The sequence below is a fragment of the Hyaena hyaena genome, unplaced genomic scaffold (genome assembly GCF_003009895.1).
Source record: "Hyaena hyaena isolate Hyena2069 unplaced genomic scaffold, ASM300989v1 scaffold_364, whole genome shotgun sequence".
In the NCBI taxonomy this organism is placed as follows: Eukaryota; Metazoa; Chordata; class Mammalia; order Carnivora; family Hyaenidae; genus Hyaena; species Hyaena hyaena.
Window position 1 is genome coordinate 1,540,340 of NW_024080996.1, and position 22,916 is coordinate 1,563,255.

At 40.1% G+C, this 22,916-nt stretch overlaps 1 protein-coding gene across 3 annotated transcripts in view; it reads right to left on the reverse strand.

The window, feature by feature from the left end:
* The window catches only part of VWA5A (von Willebrand factor A domain containing 5A), a 34,713-nt gene extending 12,361 nt beyond the window's left edge, over window positions 1–22,352 (reverse strand). For 2 of the 3 annotated variants that reach the window (XM_039250268.1, XM_039250266.1), the window contains exons 1-14: window positions 21,339–21,366; window positions 19,462–19,519; window positions 19,140–19,342; window positions 18,615–18,837; window positions 18,316–18,491; window positions 17,910–18,024; window positions 14,166–14,335; window positions 13,815–13,903; window positions 13,468–13,612; window positions 12,927–13,006; window positions 5,694–5,808; window positions 4,837–5,001; window positions 4,450–4,550; window positions 3,935–4,188 (exon numbers count right to left, since the gene is read on the reverse strand). In XM_039250268.1, the coding sequence (XP_039106199.1) occupies window positions 3,935–4,188; window positions 4,450–4,550; window positions 4,837–5,001; window positions 5,694–5,808; window positions 12,927–13,006; window positions 13,468–13,612; window positions 13,815–13,903; window positions 14,166–14,335; window positions 17,910–18,024; window positions 18,316–18,491; window positions 18,615–18,837; window positions 19,140–19,342; window positions 19,462–19,504 (1,879 nt within the window). In that variant the 5' untranslated portion in view covers window positions 19,505–19,519; window positions 21,339–21,366. Of the gene's footprint in view, window positions 1–3,934; window positions 4,189–4,449; window positions 4,551–4,836; window positions 5,002–5,693; window positions 5,809–12,926; window positions 13,007–13,467; window positions 13,613–13,814; window positions 13,904–14,165; window positions 14,336–17,909; window positions 18,025–18,315; window positions 18,492–18,614; window positions 18,838–19,139; window positions 19,343–19,461; window positions 19,520–21,338; window positions 21,367–22,325 lie in introns of those variants that run through there. The other variant, XM_039250267.1, reaches the window with a different exon arrangement.
* Between the last annotated feature and the right edge of the window lie 564 nt (window positions 22,353–22,916).

A 22,916-nucleotide genomic window follows, 5' to 3' on the forward strand; every position in this document is an offset into this window, starting at 1 on the left:
AAAAAAAAAAAAAAAAACTCCCAAAAACAAGAGTCCAGGGCCAAATGGCTTTCCAGTGGAATTTTACCAAACATTTAAAGAAGAGTTAACACCTATTCTCTTGAAGCTGTTTTTCAAAAAAATAGAAATGGAAGGAAAACTTCCAAACTCCTTCTATGAAGCCAGCATTACATTGACTCCAAAACCAGACAAAGACCCCACTAAAAAGGAGAACTATAGACCAATTTCCCTGATGAGCATGGGTGCAAAAATCCTCAACAAGATACTAGCCAACAATACATTAAAAGAATCATTCACCATGACCAAGTGGTTTTTACACCTGGGATGTAGGGCTGGTTCAATATCCATAAAACAATCAGTGTGATCCATCACCTCAATAACAGAAAGGACAAGAATCACATGATCCTCTCAATAGATGCAGAGAAAGCATTTGACAAAACACAGCATTGCTTCTTGATAAAAACCCTCAAGAAAGCAGGGATAGAAGGATCATACCTCAAGGTCATAAAAGCCATATATGAAAGACCCATCGTTAATATCATCCTCAATAAGGAAAAACTGAGAGCTTTCCCCCTAAGATCAAGAACAAGACAGGGATGTCCACTCTCGCCACTGTTATTCAACATGGTATTGGAAGTCTTAGCCTCAGCAGTCAGACAATACAAAGGAATAAAAGGCATCCAAATCAGCCAGGAGGAAGTCAAGCTTGCACTCTTTTCAGATGACATAATACTCTATATGGAAAACCCAAAAATTCCACTAAAAAACTGCTAGAACTGACCCATAAATTCAGCAAAGTCGCAGGATATAAAATCAATGCACAGAAATTGGTTGCATTCCTATACACCGAATAATGAAGCAACAGAAAGCAAAATCAAGGAACAAATACCATTTACAATTGCACCAAAAACAATAAAATCCAGGAATAAATCTAACCAAAGCGGTGAAAAAATCTATTCACTGAAAACTATAGAAAGCTTATGAAAGATATTGAAGATATACATACAAAAAATGGATAGGAAGAACAAATCTTGTTAAAATGTCAATACTACCCAAAGCAATCTACATATTAATATTTGGGCCGAGATGCATGAGGACCATAGGATGAGGCCTTTAAATGAGCTGAAAAACACCAGACTTTGAGTACAGACTTTGTACAAAGTACAGATTTTGAGACTGAGGCACCCTCTGCTCTCTGCTATAGGCAAAGGGCACTGAGAAACTGGGACATATGTCCTATGCATGTCTGCCTCAGTGACCATCTTTTTGCCTTCTCCCATGAGCCCACCTCCTGCACACACCCTCACCTCTCGAGCCCTTTCTTCTGTGTCCGCTGGAACACTTGATACCCAACAATGATCTTTCCTGCGTCTTTTATTTCATTACAGGAGGTTTCTTCCAACTACTTATCTTAACTTAAAACTAATCTTTTTCTTCGCAGAACTGTTCTCCCTCTATCCCTCTCACATGGTGCTCTCCCGAGGTACCACAGTCCAAGTACTCAGGTTTGGGAGGTGGGACTGGGAACCTCTTTAGTCCCAAATGTGTCTTCTAGCTCATTACTCCTCCACCCTCACCTGGATTACCTTCCTCATATTCTTTCTGCTGTCAACCTCCAACCTTCTCTGTCACTTCTCATTATTCACAAAAATATCTGAATGCTAGTTTCTAGACTCCCACTTCATTGCATGGCCTGCCATCATCTGGAGATTTCGGTACCCTGTATATAACCTATCCAGCACCCTCATTCAAGGCATCTCGACTTCCTCAAATCAAATGGCTTCAGCCTCCATTCTACCTCAGCCACTCCCTCCCTACCCAGAATCTTGTTATCCACCAGAATGGTTCCACCTGTAAAAGAAAAAAAAGTAAAAAAAAAAAAATCCCACTTTTAAAATACAGTATCCAATCTTTTGAGCCTTCTAACTCAGAGATCTCTATTTTCCCTGGTCTTTGACGTCATCTGGACCTCTAAATCTGTGTCTCCTCTGCTTTTTCCCTATAATCCCCTTCCTTCTGTCTTTAGTTTCTCTCTCCTATTTAGCTTCAACTCCAGGTGCAACACCTCACCACCCTCTTCAATTCCATGTCCCTGATTTCCTTTCCATGACACCCATCAGGCAAAACCCCAGCCTCAAAAGTACATCAACACTCTGCTCCCTTTGTTCTTACACCAAAGCTGCTATGTCCTGCCGAAATGACTCACATGGACTGTACTCCTCTCTGCTAGTTTGGTGCCACTAAAAAAGGCAAGGGATCAAAACTAAACTGTACCCTCAACACTTCCAGGCAGTCTTTATTTTTTCCCTGGGAACTGCACGCTCCAATTGTCCACAGAGCTACTTCAAATCCTTTCCTCAAACTCTCTCTTCTACCATTTTTGGCCTCATACTCGGTAGCTAGTCTTCGGGTCTCTTTCATTAAAACTATAGAAAACCTATCAGACAGAAACTCTAAGCACTTGCCTCTCAGTTGGTTTGTGAACTAGAATCAAATTCCACCACCTTTCCTCCCCCTCCTGGCAACAGTGAGAGAGAGTGTCCTACTACTTGTCCTTCCTGGCTTTCACTGCTGCTCTACAAGTCATCTCTCACTTCCTCAGATACCCATCCCAATTAGCTACCCCATTTTTCTCCCAAAAGTGTCAGCCCTCTCTATTGACACTCTGCTTTGGGCATTACAACATCCTCAAATCTCCCCCATTCTGAAACTTTAAAGAGATATAATAACACACAAAACTCCACCTTCTGGAGATATCACTCTCTATTCCTTCCCCTTTCCAGTCTAATGTTTATCAAGTGTCTATACATTCATTTCCTACCTCTCTTTACCCTTTAGCATTCTGTAATATGAATTCTTTCCTGATCTAAGCCAGTGAAATCACTCTTGATTACATCAGCAGAAACTTCTTTGATAATAACCCAATAGTCCCCTTTCAGTTTTTTTCTTTGACTTGTCAGCAGTATCTTACACTTTGATAACTCCCCTTTTTTAGATCACAGTTTCCTTTGTTTTGAACATGCACTCACTTTTCACCCTACTTCATTCCTTTTTATTATGGTTTGGGGAATCCTCTTACTACCTATACCTAGATACTGGGTTTTCTTTAGTGTTTCCATTTCATCCCCCTTTCATCTCACTCTATACATGCCCTCTGAATAATCTCATTTCTTCTCATGACTTTAGGACTTTAGTTACTACCTACATGTTAAATATTTCCAAATGTGTATCATCATCCCTGAACTTTCCTCTGAACAGCAAAACCATCTATTTGTATTTCTACAAGACATCTTCATATGGATATTCCATAGGGGTCTCAAGTTCAAAATATTCAAAAATAACTCAACATGCTACCCTCTAAACTGGCTCCTATTTTTTAGTTACTCTATTTAAATAAATGGTACCATCATACACTCGGCTGTCCAACAAAAATCTGGGCTCAACTTGAAGCCTGCCTCTACAACTAACATCACACATTCCCCCCTGGTCACAGGATCCTGCCCAGAGAATTTCTCTACCGGACCCTAACTCTCAAGCCCCTAATATTTGCACTTAAGCCTGCCTGGCTTACACTTGAGACATCCATTCCCTAACACTATCAAATCACTACCATCAGCTACCTGTATAATCATTAACCATCTAATTCTCCATAGGATACATTAGCTTCAGATTTAGACAGTGTGAATACTCAATGTGTATGTGTACTTTCTGTTTCAATTTTTCTTGTTTCTTCTCCTGTTGGATTATTTAAAATCTTCTTGCCAGTGGGATTTTCTAGTTCCCTAGAAAGGTACCTACCACACCAGCCAGATATCCTATATGTGGAGAGACAAGGGAAAAAATTCAAGTTCACAAGCTTTTACTTCAAATAACATGTTTAGATATCGAGGGTCCCTTGTTTCACATGAGTTCAAATGGGGTAAAACTCACTCACCAATTCTTCTGCACTGTTTCATCACTGTAGTAGCACCCAGTAGCATTGGCCTTGGAATGTCCCTACGAGCCAAGGGCCCTTGAACTGGCTTGTTGAGGTCCTTGTTGACGGCAATGAAAGCTGTGTGGGAGCTTATGACTCCACAGTCAATGCTGACTTTAAGCACATCTTTTTTAAATCTTGCTGGAGTCTCCCCGAAGCCCATGTCCATGCTCTGGAGAAAGGCCTTGGCAGCAAGGCGGTGAATAGTGAAGCTAGAAGAAAATAATCCCTGCAACTTAGGGAAGAGCACACACATACCAGTTACTCAGGGCCCTCAAAAGTTAGCCTTGGCAAAGGGAAGAAAAAGCCAGATGAAGGGAGAGATAAGACTTGAATTGGGTTAGAAAAGAGAAGTGTTTGTAAGGACACAATTGAGCCAGCCCCAAATTAAGAGAAAGAAGTCAACCCTCAAGGTTGGCAGAGACAAAAAAAAAGAAAAGAAAAAAAAAAGTGAAGGAAAACTGGATTCTCACTTGTCATCGAGCTTGGGTTGTAGAGAAAAAGTCACCTTATTCTCAAAACTCTTGCCCTGGAGTGTGTACTTGAGGCAAACTTCTCCTGTTCCCTCTGCTGGCTACAAAGTAGAGAAGAGTAGACATGATGGCAGGGAGAGGTCACCAAGAGAAAGGTCACAACTGGGGCCACTCTCCAACCCAACCCAACACAATAAAATTTCTTACTAGGACCCAGGTAGCTCAGGAAATCAGAAACCTGAAATCATGGAGAAGGGGATAGGTGGGCTCCACCTGACAAGTATGATCATTTGATAAGACTCCACCAGTTTTAAGAAAAGTGTCAAGAGCAGAGGTCGGGGCAGTTGCTACCCTGACTAGAGGGAATAAACAAGAATAGGAACTCACCGGCATGGTCCCAGTCAACTGGGCATAGATGATTAACCTCTGACCCTTATAGAGGACGGTCTGTTCTGGTGAAAGTATTTTAGCAGACAGGCCACGAGGCAAATCCCAGTTCACAGAAACATCCTCTACCGCAGGCTGTAGAGCACGTTTTAGGGTGCTAAGTGCCTGGTGGAGGACAGAGAACAGACTAAGCCCAAAAATAATAATGGCAATAATAACTACTATTAGCTGAATATTTATTATGCACCAGGTGCTACGCAACACAGTATATGTTATGCCTATTCCTTAATATTATACTAGGGGATGGTAAGGGTAAGGGATGATAAAGTAAAGGATGGCATCATCCAAGAAAGAGGAACTTGCAAACATAAGCAGAGGAAGACGTTCCCTTGTATATACTGATCACATGGAGTATGAATTTACTATCTCTGCCAATCTACCAGACATACCACATTTGGTCCTTCTTGTTCTCTTCATCTCATTTGCATGGAGGACAGGATATAGCACTGAACGTGTTCCTCGAGCATAAATCTAGAATCTGGATCATGATGGTCACAATTCTTCATTTCTTTGTTTCTGGTCTTAAACACAAAGCCCTGAACTCCTCTGGCATCTTGTCTCTGGCTCTCCAACTACTAGGACCATATGCCACTTCTCCAGAAACTTACAGTGGGTAAGTTTACATCAAGTCAAAAGGAGCCCCACTATGTATTATAGCCCAAGGAGTTGTGAATATAAGAAAAAGAAATCTGGCATCAAGCTCTTGCTTCTGCCTTTGTGGCAGTGTCTCTCCCCCAACCCCCACTCCACACCCCCTCAGGATCATGAGGCCCTCTGAACACAAGGTCTGTCCTCACCTTGGACTGCATCCTGTCCTTGCCTGTGATAAATTCTGAAGTGCCACCTCCTACTCGGGCAATGCCTTTTATTAGGCTGGTGGAGGCTCCTTCTCCAATCCCAAAGGAGAAACATCTGCAATTATACAAGGATGAGAGGTGAGAGACAGGTACTACAGAGGAAAATTATAAATTAATATATAATAGTCAAAAATACATAAAGAGATAAAGAGCTAGTCTAGTTCCTTGACCCAAATCGGGAACCAAATGCCTTAAATTAATGTGACAATTTAATCATCACAAGACTCCTAAGAGGCAAACTTATGCTTCCTTTTGCAGGTAAGAAATAGAGGGCCAACAAATTTAGGAAATACATCACAAGATCACACACCCACTAAATGGTTGAGATGACATTTGAGCACTGGTCTATCTGGCCATAAGATCCCCCTGGCAAAACATTATATATTATACTGATTCTAGAAGCAGAAACAAAAACAAAAACAAAAACAAAATCTTAGGACCATATCCTCATCAATTATTTTAATAATAAATCCAAAGAATGGTGGGGGAAAGTGGGAGAGTGAGGATCAAATAGACACTATCATCAGTGCCTTACTAACATTGTACTGGAGCCATATCTGCCCTGGCATTACCAGTCTTAGGGTGGGAAGGGCTGCTCTTCTAACTGGAGAGTTCTCTCCCTGCCAGAGTCCATGTGCACCAAGTAGCTTTTTAATCACAATTTGGTTTCCTAACTAGAACTGTCTATAAACAGAATGTGTTGAAAACACTAATATAAGCATTTTTAGAAGGCATGACAAAACTTCTCATTGTAAATCAATACACTGAAATTTTGTCTTATGTATCAGTCTCTTTTGAATTGGGTGAGTCATCATCTCCAATTCTGGTGACATCAGCATCAGGATTAACACTCTAAACTTGTAGGGTTAACAACCGGACTTCTAATTATAGTGACTTACCTGTGACAATGCCCCTAGAGACCACAGCCTGCCAGCATCTCGATATGATCATCTTTAAATTTCCAATATGGCCTTGCAACCGTAGCCTACATTCCTTATGGCTTCTAAAGGGCTTTTATGTGCAGGTTTAAGTGTTTTACATGTAAAGCTAAAGCTAAACAGTCATTGATGGCTAACAATATGCCTAGAACTTACTTAAGTCATCTATGGTGACAATAATATGGATAATAATTACAATAGTGGCAACAATTTATCTAGCACATATTGTGTGTCAAGCACAGTTCCTAATGCTTTACTTAGGTATGCCCTTTTAGCCCTCACAGCAAACCCATAAGTACTGCTATTATCCTCATTTTCAAATGAGGAAATTAAAATAGGGAGGTTAGTTGATTGATCCAAACAGCTAGCAAGTAGGTGAATTGGAACTTAAATATATGATTTTGACCTAAAGGAGAACACCATAGGACAGCTCTGCTCACAGCAATGCCAAAGTTGTTCCAGTCATTAGAGACCTGGAAAAGCTATATACAGTATTCTTAACAGTCTTTTTGAAAACAGGAATGTACAGGCCATGACCTAAGAGAGGAGAGAGGCCAAGAGAGATGAGATGGTATCCTGTTACCCCTGAAGATAGTGCCAAGTACAAAATAGATGACTGGAAAGACTGAAAAACTAAAATGGTTTCAGACTTAGACTTTCCAAAGAGAAGTTGCCCTTACGACACCTCAGGGTTTGTTTGTTTGTTTTTAACAAAACCCTGTATAACTACACCCTATAGGTAGAAATGAATCTGAAATGAACCAGCTGTCAAATGACTGAAGCTCATTTGACTCAAATTGGAGTAGGAGGCTCTGCTTCTAGTCTACCAACCCGCCAGAAGGAAAGAGTCAATCCTTGCAGAGGGAAGAGAACATTGTCTAGAGGCTCAGAGGAGTTCTACAACTTTTCATATAAAATATCTGATACCTAAGAAAGGAATAGAAAATCCCCAAATATTGGGAAATTACACACGATACTTCTGAATAACCTAGGCTTTAACAAATCATGATGATACTACTCGTAAGTGGATACCAGTGGAAAATGACAGATCCAAATTTAGGGACTCAGATATAGATATGTTTAAATTTATAGATCTAAATGCATATATTAGAAAAGAAAAGGAAGCCTAAAATCAACCACCTAAGCATCCATCCTCAGATGTTAGAAAAAGGATGGACAATAAACCCAAAGAATTTAAAGAGACATGAAAATAATCAAGATGGCAGTGACATTATTGATATAAAAAAACTACCATGCAATAGTGGGGATGAAAAAAACCTCAAAAGTGCTCTGAAAGGATTATTAAAATTGACACACATTTCGGGCAAGGAAAAAACCAGAGAAGACACAAATGACCAACATCAGGAATGAAAAGGTAATATATCACAGATTCTACAAAATTTAACAACAAAATAAGGCAATATAGCATATGAGAATTTTATGCAAAGACACTTAAAATTTAGGTAAAATATATAAATTTCTGTAAAAAGCAAAAACGTATAAAAGTAGGAATAGTTCGTTTCAATGAAAGAGATTGAAAAACTTTCCCACACAAAAAAAAAGCCTCCTGAAAACTTCTAGTAAACATTTAATAAAGAGGGATGCCTGGGTGGCACAGTCAATTAAGCATCTGACTCTTGATTTCAGCTCAGGTCATAATCTCATGGTTCATGTGTTTGATCCCCGCATCGGGCTCTGTGCTAACAGTGTAGAGCCTGCTTGGAATTCTCTCTCTCTCCTCCTCTCTCTGCCTCTCCTACTCCCTCCCAAAGTAAATAAATAACCTTAAACAATTGTTTTTTAAAAACATTAATAAATAAAATCTTTCAGATAATACAAAAAGAGATAATTTTTTGCTCATTTTCTGATGGCAAAATAACAACAGCATCAAAACCTGACAAGAACATTGTAAGAAAAGAAAATGCATGTTGATATTTCTCATGAAAATACATTTAAAAATCTTAAAGTTAAAAAAATCCTAAATTTATCAGCCAACTGACTCCAAAAATACATTTTATAAAAGGTTAATAGATCACAACTAATTTGGGTTTATTTCAGAAAGGCAAAGTTGGACTAACACTAGTCGTTATAATTCACACATTAAAAGAAAAAAGGTAAAATCATATGCTCATCTCAACAGATACATAAAATGCATTTGATGTAATTCAACAATCATTCATGATTTTTATTAAAAAAGAAAAAAGAACTCTCAAAACAGAAATAAAATTTCCTTAATCTGATAACTCTCAACGTAAATAAAATTTCCCTAATCTGAAAAAGGATATCTACAAAAAAACAAACAAACAAAAACCTATAGCCAACAATCATGCTTCTTGATGCAGTGTTGAACATGTTCCCTCTAAAGTCCTTTAAAAACAAGATAAGAATGACAGCTGTGGCCACATCTATTCCGGTATGTACTAAAGCTCTTTTCCAGGGCAACAGGGAGGGGAAGAAAAAGAGATGTAAGAACTATAAAAGAAAAAGTAAAGCTGACATCATTTGCAAACATAACTAGCCACAGAAAACCTACACGAATCTAAAATATGCTATTGGAATTAACATTTAAATAAGGCAAAGTCACTGAATAAAAGGTCCATGTAAATTTTAAAAGCCATTATAATCAATTTCTATATAGAAATAAGTGCCCAGTGAATAAAATGATTTTAAATACTATTTAAAATAGTATCAGGGGCACCTGGGTGGTTCAGTTAGTTAAGTGTCTCACTCTGGATTTCGGCTTAGGTCATAATCTCACGGTTTGTGGGATCAAGGCCCGTGTCTGGATCTGTGCTGGCCATATGGGGCCTGCCTGGGATTCTCTCTCTCCCTCCCTCACTCTATGCCCTCCAAATAAATAAACACTTAAAAATTAAAATAAAATAGTATCAAACACCTAGGGAAAAATCTAATAACAAATGCATGAAAACCTCTACACAAATAATTATAAAACATTACAGAGAGATTTTGTGTGTATTGTTGGATTAAGGAAATGAGTACATTTACTAATTTTATGGGAAATCAGGTTTCTCTCCATGGAGGAAAAAAGGCACAACTATGGAATAGAAAAAAAAGAGAAAGAATGTTATCTTATTACCTTGGAAATAGGGCCATCAGTTAAAACAAATTCTTTTAATAATTGCTAGTTAAGTCTGCCAAAAATGGCTACAATCAAGAAGAGCCCAATAACGGAGTTACACATAACACTCAAATACTGACCTTTATGTATCATTTTCACTAAAAGAAACTAGGCTTCTTGTAGAAATAACTGGCTCCAGGGATGGAAAAGTACAGATGAGTCTGTACTCTTTTATAAGAAAGAAAGGAAATATTCAAAAACCAAAGAGACCCATGAAAAAGACACAGGAGCAAGTGAAAAGCGGTTCCCGCTGGCCAAAACTGGAATTTTTGAGAATCTAAATGAAAACTGAAAGTAATGAATCTTAAAAAATGGAAAAATAATCTAAAATTTTGAAAGAATCCCAAAGTATATATTGGTACAACAAAAGGAAGAGAGGGAGGGAGGGGGAGAGAAAATCTTTTTTTTTTTAACGTTTATTTATTTTTGAGAGAGCACAAGACAGGGAGTGGCAGAGGGAGGGGGTCAGAGGATCTGAAGCAGGCTCTGCACCGACAACAGTAAGTCTGATGTGGGGCTCAAACTCATGAACCATGAGATCATGACCTGAGCTGAAGTCGGATACTCAACGGATTGAGCCACCCTGGTGCCCCAAGAAACTCTTCTTTACAGTAAGATGCCAACTAATCGGGAAAAGTTGACCGAACTTAAAAATCACCATTTGTAACCACTGACAGTAATAACATTTGAGTAATAATCATCAGTGTATGCTAAGTCTACTGAGTAAACATTTGTTGAGAACAAGATGTTTACAAAATTTCAAAGTTATCTGTCAGATACCACCTTTTAACAAAGTGGTCAAATCTATCAGCAGACCCAATGTTACTTTTGGAATATTTCTTCCCAAAATATTTAATATTAACCTAAACATGAATTTAAGTAATCAAAGACAAACATAAATTGACACTCTATAAAAATAACTAGCTAGTCCTCTTTAAAAATATCAATGTCATGGGGCGCCTGGGTGGCTTAGTCGGTTAAGCGTCCGACTTTCGCTTAGGTCATGATCTCGCGGTTCGTGGGTTCGAGCCCCGCGTCGGGCTCTGTGCTGACTGCCAGCTCAGAGCCTGGAACCTGTTTCAGTCTGTGACTCCCTCTCTCTCTGACCCTCCCCTGCTCACGCTGTCTCTCTCTTTCTCTCCTAGAAATAATAAAAAACATTAAAAGAAAAATTTAAAAAAAAATATCAATGTCATTCAAGATAATGAAAAGCCAAGGATCTCTCCCAGAGTAAAGAAGATTAAGGAAATGTAACAATGAAATAAAATGTTTGGTCTTGGATTTCCTCTGGGAACAAAAGCATAGACAAACAACAAAAATCTATAAAGGACAGTTTTAGAAACCTTGGCAAATACAACCTGTACTTAGATAGTGTCATCTAAACATTAAATATCCTGAGTTTAATAGTTTCATTGTGGTAACTCATCAGGATGTCCTTGTTAGAAGATGAGGTGCATCCTTATTTGCATATGAAAAATTACAGTATCTGTGGTTTGCTCTCAAATATTTCAGACAAAAAATAGGTGAAGCAAATGTGCAAAAACACTGACATGTAGTAGAAGGGTATATGAGTGTCTATTGTTCTGTTCTTCGAACTTCTCTACAGGTTTAAATATTTAAATAAAATATTGGAAATGCACATTCAGAAGAATGAAGAAAGACTTACATAAATGGACAGATACACCATCTAAATAGATTAGAATACTCAATATAATAAATACTAACTTGTCCTAAAACTGACATTTAAAATCAATATAATTCTCTCTCCCTTTTAAAGTAATCTCTATGCCCAACATGGGGCTCAAACTCATGACCCAGAGATCAAGAGTCACATGCTCTACTGACTGAGCCAGCCAGGCACCCCTAAAGGCAATGCAACTCTAGTCAATATCTCAACAGTTTCCTTTTTTGGTAAAAACTGACAAACGAATTTTAAAATACAAATAGCTGAGACAATCTTGGGGAAAAAAAGGTGAAGACTTACTCTATTGGAAATCAACATTGGTCAGGGAGCTACATAAGTTGATCTGGTATAGTACTGGCACAGGTCTAGATAGACTAATAGAATGGAACAAAGGACCGAGGAACAAATACTATATGTGTAGATGCTTATTTGTGACAAAAATGACACTGCACCTCAGTGAGCAGAGGACTTTTCAATAAATGGTACAGGGTCAATATGATATCAACATGAGAAGATAATGAAAATTGGCCCCTACTTCACACAACACACACACACACGCGCACGCGCACACACACACAATCCAGGTGAACTATAACTATCTATCATTCTATTGGAATATTACACACCCATGAAAATTAACCATGGCTCCATGCAAAATAGGTATGAACATCAACATACTGCTGAGGGCAAGAAGATACACAGAAGCAAAAACATGTATAACCCATTTATTTTTATTTGAAAACAAGCAAAAATAATCCGTGGTGTTATAGGTCAGGAAAGCTATTTCCTCTGGAGAGGATAAATTGGTAGTGATCAACTCTGTGATGCACCCAGATGTATACTTATGATTTGTGTCGTTTTGTGTATGTTTTACTTTGATAAAAATGGTTATAGTTAAAAAAAAAAAAAACCGTCTTGGGGCACCTGAGTGGCTCAGTTGGTTAAGTGTCCAACTTCGGCTCAGGTCATGATGTCACTGTTCATGAGTTCAAGCCCTGTGTCAGGCTCTGTGCTGACAGCTGGCATCTTAGAGGCTGTGGCCTGCTTCAGATTCTGCCTCTATTTCTCTGCCCCTTCCCCATTTGCTCTCTGTCTCATTCTCTCTCAAACATAAATAAAACATTTTAAAATTTTTTAAAAAAACTGTCTTACTATCCAATTTTTGTTTCCATTATGATACAGAAAGAATAAAGGACAATGGTGTTATGGTGTTATTGACATTATTTATAAAATGACTTTTATCTTCTACTAAAGAGGGGGAAATGCTGTAGAAAAAACTTGTTAGCCAGCAAAGCTAAAATTCTTGAATGACTTTTGCCTCTGAAAGGAATGTCAACACTGGTATGATGCGGCACTAGACTATGTGTGGTACTACCCAGGTCAGTCACCCAGAACTCACATTCTCTTCCTACCTGTGCCTCAGTCTGTGGTTCCGAACTTCTTTAATTATACTGAATGTGTCAGTAACTTCCCCATCTGTGAAGACAAAAAGCTATAGAAAGAAATAAGACATTCATCAAATCTCTGTGAAGACCATTTTTTAAGATACCAGAATTTGCCCTTGGTAAAAATCAACTATTTCATTCCAGAGACTAATGCCTCTTCAGACAGATGTGAGGTCCCTAATGTTCCCTGGTCACTTGCATCACGTCTTCTTACCTGGTTTGTTTGGGACCTGGGATTTTCATCACCTCCCCTTTCTCGTCCCACCTAAAGCTTTTGTGGCTCTCTGTAAACAACTTCCACCACCCACAGCCCACAGCACGGAGCTAAGGGAAGGAATTCTATTAAATGTTTCTTATTCTTATTTCTTATTCTCTTCACTATATGATAGAAGGCTCGGAATTTTATATCATATTTTAACATTCCTACAACCAAGCTCAGGGGTATGAATTCTCAAACAGAGATTTCATTCTTTCTGTTGCTTTCTGCTGGATCTATTCCAGTTCCTACCTGTAGGGGGTGACCCGGGATGGAAGGTTCTCTGTAAATGACCTGGAGTGGTGTCAAGATTTCCGTGCCCCCTAGGTCTGCCCGCATAAGTTTAACTCTCCTCAGTGCCTCTTCCATGGTATCCTGACTGTATTTCACACTATTCCTGGGAAAAACAAACACATCCAGTGACATGATAGCTGCTCAACATCACTCAGTATTGAGTCCCTGAATTGAGAGACCCCCACTATAAACAACCCCACCTGAAATACCCAATGCCAAAGTCAACTGTGTAAGTAACCCTTCTAACAACCTACTTCTGTCTTTCAAGTATCTTTTTGGACTCTATAGGCTTTCTAGAAACTTACGGAAAGAATGCTTCAAAGGAAGATCCAAATCCATAGATATTGAAATAACAGTTTATAGGCAAACTCTTCAGCAGCAAAATCAGTGTTTCCTGAAGGAAGAGAGTACAAGGAAGACAGTGAGAGAGGATCCTTTCAGACATACATACCCTACCAATCTAACTCTTACGTGGGTGGGCCTTCCCACATTTCATGACTCCAGGCTCTTATATTCCAAGACTAGCCTCCGAGTGGTCATGTTAGATATAGCTCAGACAGGAAACGCACCCAAAGTTCCAGATTGACCCTAATTTAACTCCTGAGATTCATCCTCATTTGTGAACGTGACCAAAAAAAGAAATGAACTAGCTTTACCTTAGCCGCCTCTATGCGCAACTGTGATTTATCCTGTTTACTTATGGGGCACTGCATACTTCCTGAGCGGTCCATGAGGAAGACGAATTCTCCACAGGTAGCTGATGGCTCAGCTTCTGGGATATTTGGGTAGAAACACACCATCGCAGATGGATCTTTCATCAAACCATCTATTTTGAAAAGATAAGGACACCAGAACATGCAAAGGAACTCAAGGATACTGAAGACCCCAAGAATCAATAGTCAGTTACACAGGGAGCTGAGGAAATCCAAATCTAAAACACCATTTGCTCTTCATACTGTATATGCTAGCAAAGTGTTTGGGGTGAGTTATAAACATATAAATGACAGAGAAGCAGAAAAGATATGTAAGAAAAAAAACAAAGTAGAGGTTACAGGCACAACCAATAATTAAAAATATATAACTGGAAACTAGTTTCCCAGCAGCGACGTAAATCAGTGAAATGCATGAAGTTAAAATGTTCCGGCATTTGCCAGAAGAGTCAAGCTAATTTATTTGCAGAGACACCTTCTCTTCAAATCAAATCAATAGGCAGTTTATTATGGGCGTCCTTGTTTAAGTCTTTAATTATGCTTTTGAAATAATGAAGCTCATGGGCAATTCCTATGTTGGCAATTTGCAAGAGCTGAAAGTATAAGTATCATACACACCAAGGAAAGTCCTCTGCTTTGGGTATGAAACATTTACTAATACTCTCCAGAAGTGAGGTGTGTTTTACACTCTAACAGCATCATCCAAGAAACACTATGGAGGAAACCATGGGAGTCTGACCCATGTTATGAGGTTGTCAAAGCTTTGCTTTTACTTTGAGGAACAAATGAAAACTGATGCAAGAATTGAAATGTCAGTATTGAGATAGAGATGAAATGAGAATGGCTGGGTGATTATATCCACTCCAGTTTTACAGTTCAGAGAATAAAAAAGGATAAAGAATTAAATTCCTATATCTTATTGTCATAAAGTGATTCCAGGATTATAGGTTTAAATTCTCAGTAGCCTTGGGATTCAATATGGCTACAGGATGTGGCTCTTTTTAATCTCTTACCCCTGGGATATCCCAATGACCAAACTGGCTTCCAAATAAAATGGGTGGAGCTCATCAAATATTTGCTTGAATGCTGGTTCAAGAATAACTTCTAAAAAATCCAGATCACTGGATACATATTGGAAGGGTAGCTTTTTTTTTTTTTTTAGTGGGCAGAGTAAATTCCATTCTATTTAAAGAAGCAGCTGATTGTAGTGGGAATGGCACCAGACTGGTAAATTAGACAGTTTGCCATGACAATGAAATAGGTGCATATGTTTCATGTGTTTAGAACAATGCCATATATAGAATGAACTATCTAGGTATTTCTACTATAATTCCTTTGGCTTGGTGCAAATTCTTTTCACCTTCATGAGTCTCTGCTTCCTTGTTTTTAAATAAGACATTTTAAGGCCTTAGCTCTTCTGCTTGCTAGCCTCAGTTTCTTCAGCTGAACAATCCAAGTAGTAATGCCTGCCTCAAAATTATGTTAAGGGTTCAGTGATATCATTCGTTTAAGGAACTGAACCTATGCCTTAACTCAGGTTAAGCTCTTAATAACAATTTTGGAAAATTATTTATCAACTTTATGTTATTTTTATTAAATTATATATATAACTTATTCAAAATCATGTTCTTAATATGGTCAAATACATTCTAAGTTTAAAAATATATACATTTTGGGGGCACCTGGGTGGCTCAGTCAGTTGAGCATTCAACTCTTGACTTCACCTCAGGTCATAATCTCACAGCTCCTGGGGTTTGGGCCCCACAATGGACTCTGCACTGACAGTGCATCTTGGGATTCTCTCTCTCCCTTTCTCTCTGCCCCTCCCCAGATTGTGCTCTCTCTCTCAAAATAAATAAACATATATAATAATAAATACAAATAATATATATTATATATTATGAATTATATATAATATATTTACTATATATATGATACATGAAAATACACGATAGTATTTTCATCATATAGTGGTATGCTTCATTTTGTAGAACTCTCAATGGTTTTAGTGAGCCAAGCTGCCAATTTTCATTTTCTTCCTTATATGGATGGGAACAGCAAGTCATCTTGACCAGATATATGATCTAGAAAGCAAGATTTGAGCAGCCCTGCTAGAAGGGATTCACAAGATCATAAAGGCTGCCCCTGATGTCCCCTTCTGGCCTGCAGAGCCCATCATAGAGAACAAATGAGGAATCTGCATAGGGGCCGAGGGAACTTCTTGGAAAGAAACTGAGATCTCAATCCATACCTTTTAAGATTCAGCATTATAAAACTTTCTCTGTAGATTAAAATAATCCTGACTGAAGACCAGGTCACCACCATGGGCATATTTCATTGATACCCAAGGGGGGATCCACCAAAGGGAAAGCACAAAACCAGTACAAAAGGACAGAACTAATGTACAAAGACAGAGCATGGAGCTTAATGGAAGAAGAGCTGGAGCAAATCTGGTTGAGGTAGGGAGATCCTCTAACAGCCTTAGCAGGGACAGCTTGGCCCAGAGGAAAACTGATTGAACAAGTGAGGGCAAACTAGGGAGCTCTAATTAACCTTGGACAAACAAACATCAAGAAACTGTCTTCATAGCAGGGTAGTTACAGAAGTAAGAACCTAACCCAAGCTATGGCATTGTGACTATGACTGTCCCCAAGCATCCTTCCATTCCACCAAGGTGAAAAAAGCTTCAGAAGTGGCAGTACCTCTCCAGTTAGGCTTTGGCCCCTGCAATCCAGGGACATGGCTGCCCAGGAAGGCTCAAGAGAGCAACAGACTCACATGGGTTATACCCATATAGTTATAAGGAACAGTACGTACATGGTAAATAAATTTAGAAAATAAGAGAAATTAAAGAAATTTAAAAACTAAAGTTATTGCTAAACTATGAAAGAAAAGATGACTAAATTTATTGAGAAACTATACATAATTTCTTAATATACTTAAATTAAGATACTAGGGTAAGATGAAAACTCTCTGGAGATGAATGATGAGGCATTATCAGATTTGGAAATCTTTATTAATTTGAAAAGTGAAAATGTCACATTACTATGTTCATTTTATTTTTTTCCCTACAAATAAACATTTACTTTTTTACTAAAGTATAATGAACACACCATATTATATTAGTTTCAGGTGCCCAACATAATGATTCAACAATTCTATACATTACTCAGTGCTCACCACAGTAAGTGTAGTTATCGTCTGCCACCAAACATTATTACAATCTTATTGACTATATTCCCTGTGCTCTACTTCTTATCATTGTGATGTATGTATTTTGCAGCTTTGTACATCTTAGTACCATAGATAATAGATAAGGGGATATAACAGAAATAAATAAAAGGGATTAAGAGGTACTCATTTCCAGTTATTTTTATTTTATTTTATTTTGATTTGCACTTGTAGAGACTGATTATTGTAATTTATGTTTTTAAACCCGTTGTGTTTCCTCTTATGAATTATTTGTCCATGTCCCTGATCCAATTATCTACCGATTCACTTAAACTTGCCTCTAAGACATAACCACATGATACTCATTGTATCTAGCCATTTTTGCACACCATAATGTAAACTATTTGAATGTTTTACCTACTACTGGACAGAAGAAAAGTAAAGTGAGGGGAATTTGAGGGTAATTCCAAGACACGATTTGCCCTTTCGGAGGTAACTCCAAAGGGAGAAAGAAAATACCTGGGTTGTTTTTAGGATTCCCCAACTCCACAGCTACACTGGGGGTATGCACCTCACTGTAGTAAATCAGGAGTTCCACATCGCGATCAAATTTGTGCCCATCAGCCAAGGAAATCTGAGTTGGAAAAAGCAAAAGAGCCATGTTAGAACTATCACTGCTTGCTGCCTGGGGCTGAGGTCAGAGCTGCGGGCTATGGGCTTCCTCCCTGAGTGAGAATGGTCAGGAGCAGGGACATGAATGGAGAGAAGGTTCTGGGAAAGAAATGGGGATAAAGAATGAACAAAGTGGGATTCCCTCTAGTTAATAGGGGAAAGTAAGGAGTATTTTGGAAAGACTGAGTGAGGAACAAGGTCAGAACTCAAAGAATAGGGGTGTTGGCAACAACAGTACTTTCTGATGAATTACCTGAGCAGAAGTCTTCTTATCTCCCAGGTACTCGATAGAACTCAAAGGGCAGTTGGACTGGATCCTCTCAATGCCATGCTGGGAACTGATGGTGGCAGTCATGCTGAACGCATAAGGCAAGTCATCCAAAGGGACTATGGGAGTCTTCATATCAAGACAACTGTCCTCCGGCGATCCTGTGAGAAGTTACCTTAGTTCTGTTGTCCCTTCTCACACTTCTTAGCGCCCCTACGACACTTGAGGGGGTTTCCCAAATTATATCACCCACCACCAATGTTCAAAAGTAAAAGGATACTCACCAGAGCAACGGTATCGAGGATTCAAGACAGCTGGAAGCACGTAGCGCAGGGCCCCATCTACTTCCAGGGGCAGCTCCTGCACGTACTTCAGGGTGAGTGCCACCTTTGACCCAGGTTGCAGGTTCCCCACATTGCAACAGAAGACGTCCCTAGAGCACTTGTCCTCCTCCAGGAGGAAAGCTTGGTGGCGGTGGCTGATGGCACTCTCATAGAGGATGTGGGCCTAAGGATTACAGGGAAAGGAAGGTGATATAAAAGGTGGCATGGCTGAATGAAGAGTGAGTGGTTTGAAAAATAGCGACTGATCGAGAAGCCCTGTGATTGGTCTTGCCAAGCTCACAGCTACACTGTGAATGCCTGATGGACTGTTCCCTCCAGATGATTTTAGGAAAAGAACAGCTACAGGGGAATAGCAGAAAAGAGCATTCAACCTCAGCTTTTTTGTGAAATTGCATTTGCTAGAGATATTAAGAGTATGCATAAAGGAAATAAGAAGGGAGGAGATAATATACTCATCCCTCGTACCTTCTTCTTATCCTTTAATTCTGCTTTAATGATCTTCCCATCCACCGTGGCCTCAAAGTTGTAGACAGCTGAGTCTTCATCCATGGGGAACACAAAGAAGGTCTCCAAAGGAAATTTCTCTTCATTTTCATAGTTTAAGGTAGCAGACACACCAGCCACAAACTCACGAATGGACAAAGTCACACAGATGCTCTTCAGCGGCACTAGAGAGAGACCAGAGTTCAAGTGGCAAACAAACATTACCAGAAGGCCTCCTGCAGGCCAGGCATCGGGCTAGATGCCAAAGATACAATGGCAAGTAAGGGTCATGAATCATGCTTACCTGGCTCCTCTTGGCGGGTTAGTAGGCCAGAAGGACGCACCATGGTGATGCAGGGTTACTGTGGGAAAGACACATCATTAACACAGTGATATGCTGGAGATTATCCATGCAAAGACCAGACCTTATGTGCTTCTGTCTGGCATGAGAATATATTCAGAGGATTAATAGAAAGGAGAAAGAAGCTGTGAAGAAGAAGACACAGATGCCAATAGTAAGACTCCTAAATGCCAGACCCAAGTGGGGAAGCTGTAAGATTCACTAAGTGCCCACTAGACAGGAAGTCTCTGAAATACCCTGAAGCTGGTTCAAATACCAATTCCACTTTTTCAAATATACCATTCCTTAGGTACTATATATGGAATAAGTGTAATTAATTTAACCCTTTTGAACCTCAGAATTCTCTTTCTAAAAGGAAAACCATATGTGAAGTCCTTAGAATAGTGCCTGGCCTACAGGAAGCATTTAATCAATGGTAATAGACTAGTATTGCTCCAGTTGTGATTGTTACAGTTGTTAAGTAGATCTTGGCTGTTTTTTTGGATCATGCTATACAGAGAGACTTGCACTCTTGATTCATAATGGTGCCCGCAACTAAATCACTTACTTTGTGACTTTGCTTCGGGAGCTTATAATTGAAACCACTGTTTCCTCCATCCAAGGTATTCTAATGTATATATCAATATTACACATGCAACATGACCTTCCACATTTTGTTATAACCCTAGACAACGATTTCATGTGATACGGCAACAAGGAGATAAACTTACAAACCTGGATTATGATTTACATTATGATTCTTTTATCCAGAGAATCAACAGGTGGGTCTGGTCCTAGTCACTGGCCCCAGTACCTCTGGAAGCTGCCCTCTGACCTTTCTGAATGTAATCACTGGTCACCGTACCTCTCCCTGCTCTGTCAAAGGGTGACATGAGCTACAATCTGCAGTACCAGTTAGGGGGCTTTTCATTGAAAACACAACTTAAGGGGCTAAAACAGAAGTGCCTGGTGCACAGAGAATGCTGAAGAAAACAGACACTTATGTGCTTATCCAAAGCCCCAGAGGTAGATGAGTTGCTGGGATGCCCAACCTTCACTGAGAAACCCACAGGCCTGAAAAATATGGACGCTCATGAGAAAGGGAACATTCCTTCCTAGAACAACATCCCCCTCAAGGATTCTGAAACTTCTGGAGGATACTTCTCAGCCCTCTATGCTTATCCCAATTGCCATCTAAAACCTCACACCCTACGTCCATCCAGAGCAATGTCCATGTTGCATCCATCTGATAGCAATGGTGCGTCTTGTACATGTCCCATGTCCACAAATTAGCCAATAAATCAGGCTTTTCATTCTGTGTTCGGTATTTTGAAGAACTGGATAGAAACTGAGTGTGGTGGGCGCCTGGATGGCTCGGTTGGTTAAGCATCCATCTTCGGCTCACCTTGTGATCTCACGTGATCTCACAGCTTGTGAATTCGATCCCTGCATAAGGCTCTGTGCTGACAGCTCAGAGCCTGAAACTTGCTTTAGATTCTGTCTCCCTCTTCTTCTGCCCCTCCCCTGCTCATGTTCTGTCTCTCAAAAATAAACATTAAAAAAATTACAAAAAAAAAGCTGAGTGTGGCAAAATGGCTCCCATTTAATGGAAACACAGAAGGCAGTAGCAGCTGTGGGGAGAGGAGAGAATGCTCAAGAAAAGGATTTCAATGCTGAGGCCTGACAAGGGTAAGCTCTCTGGTAGGACAGGCTGGGGCTAGGACAGGGAAAATTTTCTAAAAACATCAATAGGAAGCCTACAACAGGAGAAGGACCGAGGACCCACGACAGCTGAAGAAATGTGTTAGGCAACCCAATCTCTGAGGCTTGCCAATACTCACCAAGGATGGCTTTCAAGTGAAGAGACAGAGCACAGAGGCGTCTCCTACAAAGAAACAGTCTTATTTCCTAATTCTAACCCCAGAACAAATCCCTCATTGAGGGCAATTTGCTTTTCTGCACCTTCTCCCTAACCCTTCTCAGCACAAACTATGGTGGGTCAGCATTAGTTCTCCGCCCCTCAGGATGGTACTTCAGAAATGCACCTTAGCAACGGGTGGGCAAAGACTGACCACAGCAGCTGACCAAGGTCAAAGTGTTGAATCTGAGGCAGCTGGGAGAATAGAGGGGGGGCACTGAGCCAGAGGGCTGCGTGTTAAGGTGGACCCTCGGGAATCCAAGAGTGGAGACACATTGCAGTTCAGCCACCCACCTAGGAGAGGGAGGAGGAGCCAGCGCGCTGATGGCGCAGCGGGCCACACCCCTGCAGCCTGTTGCCACACCAGTGAGGTGTGGAGCTTAGATAGAAACAGAAAGTGATTTAATCTTTAAAATTTCAGTACTAGATTTGCGGCGTCCAAATATTAACAGAAGGGATCAGAGTCGGTTCCTTAAATTTCTATAGTAAAGGGTTTAGAGGCTGCAACCCTACTGGGGTCGGGGGTGGGGGGAGGTTTGAAATTCCCATTTCCACAGCATAAAATTAGACAAAATTGAGAAAACATCAATTTTCTATAAGAAAGAAGGGGGGGGAAGTAAAGTCAAAGAGAAGGAAAGTAAAAAGAGAGACCCTGAGATGATCAGGAGATGCCTAAATCCCCTTTCCAGCGCCTCCTCCCCCCTAAGACCCCACCCCCAAACTGCCAAATCTGCAGAAACCCCCCAGGGAGCGAACACCAGGATTAAATTCCTCCACCCCTTGAGTTTGCGGTTAAAACAAGCCCCAGCGGGTTTGGAGACGGGGAAAGGGAGTTGGAAAGGGCGGGTCTAAGCCGTCAGGGTTAAGGGGTGAGAGATCCAGCCCCAGCGCGGGCGGCCAGATTGCCTACCTTCTCCCGCAGTCTGGGCGCTCTGAGTCACAGGAAAACAGCTGCAGTCAAAATTTCCAGGAAGACCCGCCCCTTCTAGGGACCGGTTACAAAGTAGCGACTACTCGATTAAGGGATCAATGGCAAATTCTTCAACCCTCGAACGTTTGCTGTTTTTTCCTTCGCCTAGTCTCCGCTAAGGACCAATCAGAAGACAGGCAGCGGGAAGAGATTGTTTTACCAGTGAAATGCCTTCATGGTAATATCAACAATCACTGCAAATCACATCGTATTCCTGTAACAGACTGAATTACCCACGACTTACTGTGCACTAGGCCCTGCTAATAACTGTATGGTAGGCCCTGAACGTTATGGGCATTATCATTGACTCCTCATCTCCAATTTGAGTTATTTGTCCCAAGATGTCATCCTCCCTGACAGCATAGGGGGGAGGGTCAGGAGACAGGGCAATGCTCACAGGGACTAAGTCTTCCAGTCCTGGATCCATTAGGGGTTTTTCATCAGGATCATAAAATTAAGATGTTTGGTTTTTGCTTTTTGGGTTGTTATGGGGGTTCTTTGGTAGTGGGGGTACAATATAAGTAAGTTAGA